The following is a 4,488-nucleotide window of genomic DNA, read 5'->3' on the forward strand; positions in this document are numbered from 1 at the left end:
TGGTGAACCACGTCGAAGTGGATATTGTATACGGCGTATACACACTCATTCGTGAATTTGTTATCGACAAAAGTCTTGTAGTCATGACAAAAGCTAGAACATGCGGCAATGACATGTGAGCATGGTAGGTGTAACGCTCTGAATCGTCCACAATCACACCATTTATTTTGCAGGTCTACCTTGTATTCTCCCTTTGGTAATCCTTCTCTGTGGTCGATGGTTTCACGGACGGAAAAGGTATACCGATCCCGATCAAACTGAGTGACATGATGACTGTTGGATTTAATCACCTCATTCCTCAGATATTTCATGCTGTTTTATGAGAATGGCTCACCAGAATTTACCCTTGCCGCTGCCTCATGTCCTCTTTTAGCAAACAAGGCCGCCAACCTGTAATATGATGCTTTCACAATAGCTGTAATCGGGAGTCCTCGAATACCCTTATACACGTTGTTTTGTGACTCTACCAAGTTACTTGTCATATGGCCCCATCGTCGACCATCGCCATGTGATTGAGTCCACTTTTGTTTGGGAATATTGTCGACCCATGCTAAAGCCTTTCGGTCTGCAACAACAATTTCAGAACGGTAATATTCGAATGTAGGGATGTTCATGGCGTAACCTGCATTGTTTGGGAAAAAGTTAGATGTGTCTTTTTAAACAAATAATATGTCGAATTTACGTGGAAAGAGATATGATTTTTACCCATGCCTTCAACTTTCTTCTTAAGTTCTCCATCCTTGAATGATCTCATAAAGTTTTGTGCAATGTGTCGGACACAATACACATGGCTTGTCGGAGCACCGTGCCATCCATTTTGTGGATCATCATACGCGCTCTTTATCGACACATGTCTATCAGAAATGAGGCATATGTTCTCCTGTGGGGTGACATGCTGCCTTAGATTCTTCAAAAAGAAACTCCAAGCCTCCTTGGTCTCGCCTTCCACGATTGCAAAAGCAATGGGAAATATCTTGTTGTTCCCATCTTGCGCAACAGCTAACAACAATGTTCCTTTGTATTTACCATACAACCAAGTTGCGTCAATTTGGACAATGGGTTTGCAGAATTCGAAACCTAAGATGCACGGACGAAAGGCCCAAAAGAGACGCTTGAAGACGATCTCATTTACCACTTCTGTTGATGGGACTGTTTGAAAATCAATTATTGTTCCTGGCAAATCTTTTTCCATGACCATCAACCACTGTGGTAGTTCTTGATAAGACTCCTCCCAATTACCATAAATTGATTCAATCGCCTTATTCCTTGCTCTCCATGCCTTTCTGTATGAAACTGTGTAATTAAACTTCTCTCGGATGTGTGCAATTATAACCTTCACTGTAATTGAAGTATCCATATGTAGAAGTGACTTAACACTTTCACATATCACATTGTAACTAAGTTTGTGATGATCTTGCGTCATTTCTGTTGAGACACATGTATGATCATTCATATTGCTGATCTCCCATTTATCAGTTTTTTTCCTCCACGAGGCCCACAATTTGAAACCACATTTTGTATCTTTACATTTGATGACATACCTTTCAGAATCTGATTTTTTCACAATATAATCCGTTGATTTCTTCATGTGATAAAATTTAATTGCAAGAATGCAATCATTTTTGTTATGGAATTGCATCCCCGGCGCAATACCTTGATCGACCGGAAGAGCCATTGAATGATAAAGTTCAGTTGAGTGGTCATCATTGACGTTGCGCATGGACCTTGGTGGATTGTAAGAAGCTCGGATTGGTAAAATTGGTAGTTGTGGCAGATCGTCGTCTTCATCTTCGTCCTCGTCTTCTTCGTTCTCATCACCGTTTTGTGCAGCAAGGAGCTCTTCATCATCATCATCTTCATCATCTTGAACTTCATCATTTCGTTGGTCTTGGAATTGGGAGGTGAATATATCGATTTCAGCGTTTAAAGTTTCGGGTTGTGTTGAACAGGATGGTGTTTGAGAGGGATGAGGTTGAGTTATTCTTTGTGATGGTTCGTACACATTTTGTGCCCACTGTGACTGAAAAGGTTGCGATAAGGATGCACCATAAATGGATGACGTGTTGTAGTGTTGTGTGCTATATTGTTGTTGTGGTAGACTTTGGTGTTGACTAGAACTTGATGGGTAATTTAACTCAACATTAGATGTTGGATTCTTCATCTCAAACATAACATAAAGCTCTATATAGGACAAAGAACTGTGACTTTTATGTACGTTAAACATAAACTCGACATCGTCGTTATCTGTTATTCTTAACGCCTGGTAGTGAATTGTGGTAGTTCCAACAAACATGGGATTCCGGCATATAATTTCAGACACAACCATGTTATCTCCGAGACATAACTTTTCCACTATTCTTTTTTTGAGATGCAAGTAAGTACTAGCCATGCTCACTTTAAAACCTTTGGTATACTGACTTTGGAAAAAAATGTCGGATTCATTTTGTTTAACTTCTCCATTGTAGTACATAAAAATGTTTATATTTGGTGCCATTGAATGGTTTGATGTTAAGAAATGAGTAAGAGTATGAAGTAGAGTGGTGTGATACAATTATAATTATAACAGGTTCACCACTTTTATAAAATTGGGTAAAAAATAAAACGCAATGCCCATATGCTTCCTCACGCGCCAGCACGCGCCTGTTCATGGCACCACACAGCTCCCACTTGCGGGGTAGGGCACTCACGCGCCAGTTCATGCTAGCACGCTACTCCCACTTGCGGGGTATTACTTACACGCGCCAGTTTAATTGGCCCTTCAGATATAGCTGGTCAGTACAAATAATGCATTTACCATGCACGTGATTTAGCATGGTTTGGTCATTTCAGTCAAAAAATTTATGCAGAAAATAATGCATTTTTTGCATGCAATGGTCATTTCTACATGCAATACTGTTAAACAGCATGCTTCTACTTTTACATGCAATTGTCATTTCTACATTTATTTGAACACTGTTGGCATGCATGCATTGCAGTAGTAACACATGATTTCTTCACTTCAATTAAAATACCACACTACTATTTCAATTTCTTTACACATAGTTTAACATTACAAATACCACAACCTTATTCTTACTCTTTACTCTTTTTATATCAATCCTTTTCTTCCTTAATTCTTACTCTTTACTCTTTTTATATCAATCCTTTTCTTCCTTACTCACTCACGTAACAAATGGCATACTTGTGGTTGGAAAATGATCATAGATCCACGGAAGAACACATCAGAAGATGGGTATATATGAATATTAATTTGTTAATTTTACTTACATTTTTTAAATTACTTATTATATCTTCTCTTTTTATTTTTTGTTAGGATGCAGAGGGTGTACCTCTTGTCACTCGTACACGACAACACATAGTACCAAGTCCTTTTATTCAAGATTATCTACGTCAAGCTGGATTTTTTGAGGTTTCTCAAATAGGGCGTTACAAAATTGATAGGCACATTGTAACCACTCTTGTAGAAAGATGGCGGTCCGAAACCCATACTTTTCACTTTCGAAAGGGTGAGTGTACTATCACTTTGGAAGACGTCTATATGTTACTCGGCTTACCTTTTGGAGGTTCAATTGTTACGGCTCCTCCAACTCTTCCGTGGAATCTTTGTGCTCATTTGTTGGGAATAACTCCTCCGGCACACAAAACTGATGGTTTTACTCTCTCCTTGTCGTGGTTAAAGGATAATCTGGTCGATAATAACTTCAATGAACAATCTCCTCCGGAGGTAAAAATACAACACACTAGGAGGTACCTACTATACCTCTTTGGAGGGTTCTTGTTTCCAAATACAACTGGATTATTTGTGCACACCTCTTGGTTGTATTTGTTAATGGATTTTAATGAAACAAGAAAATATAGCTGGGGATCGGCAGTTTTGGCTTACCTTTATCGTGGCTTGTGTGAGGCCTCACATCCAAATATAAAAGCACTAAATGGATGTCATTTCTTGTTACAAGTTTGGGGATATTGTCGGTTGAGTTATATCGCTCCGAGAAATGATAACCCACTCCAGTGGCCGCTAGGATTAAAGTAAGCGTGGCCAATTTTTTTTTTTTATTAACCCACTCACATATTCTCGCTTCTTATTAATATTATTATTTGATAAATTAGCTACTAATTTCTTTATATCATTTGTTAGATGGACAGGTGTAGGTTCAAGATACTACGAGAATCCAAGCCATGACACTATATCTTACAGAAAAAAGTTTGATGACATACTACCACATGATGTAATATTTTAATTGATTTTTGAATTATGAGTTCATATATATATATATATATATATATATATATCAAAATTGTTAACCTTACACTACAACTTCTCTCTTGTGCCAGTTTAAATGGAGACCTTACAAGAAGGTTCCATACAACCAGCCTGAAGACTATTGGGAATGGACAGCAACAACTTACCTTATATGTTTTGACAAAGTTGAATGGCATCCAACGGATAGGGTCAAGCTTCAATTTGGTTTGCCACAAGAAATACCC

General features: G+C 38.3%; 1 protein-coding gene across 1 annotated transcript; it reads right to left on the bottom strand.

Moving 5' to 3' along the window:
• Positions 1-317: 317 nt before the first annotated feature.
• On the bottom strand, positions 318-2,326 carry LOC120580638 (uncharacterized). The gene is made up of 2 exons (XM_039834668.1): positions 706-2,326; positions 318-622 (listed from the first exon to the last, which is right to left on the bottom strand). Exons 1-2 carry the CDS (start codon positions 2,324-2,326, stop codon positions 318-320), a joined length of 1,926 nt encoding a protein of 641 aa, XP_039690602.1.
• Between the last annotated feature and the right edge of the window lie 2,162 nt (positions 2,327-4,488).

The sequence above is a fragment of the Medicago truncatula genome, chromosome 5 (assembly GCF_003473485.1).
Source record: "Medicago truncatula cultivar Jemalong A17 chromosome 5, MtrunA17r5.0-ANR, whole genome shotgun sequence".
Classification (NCBI taxonomy): domain Eukaryota; kingdom Viridiplantae; phylum Streptophyta; class Magnoliopsida; order Fabales; family Fabaceae; genus Medicago; species Medicago truncatula.

Bases quoted from the DNA above. Each gene is read 5' to 3' on its own strand.
- LOC120580638 (XM_039834668.1), bottom strand. From the start codon at position 2,326: ATGGTTGTGTCTGAAATTATATGCCGGAATCCCATGTTTGTTGGAACT. The intron at 623-705 runs GTAAAAATCATA...CAAACAATGCAG, and splicing joins GAAGAAAGTTGAAGGCATGG to GTTACGCCATGAACATCCCT.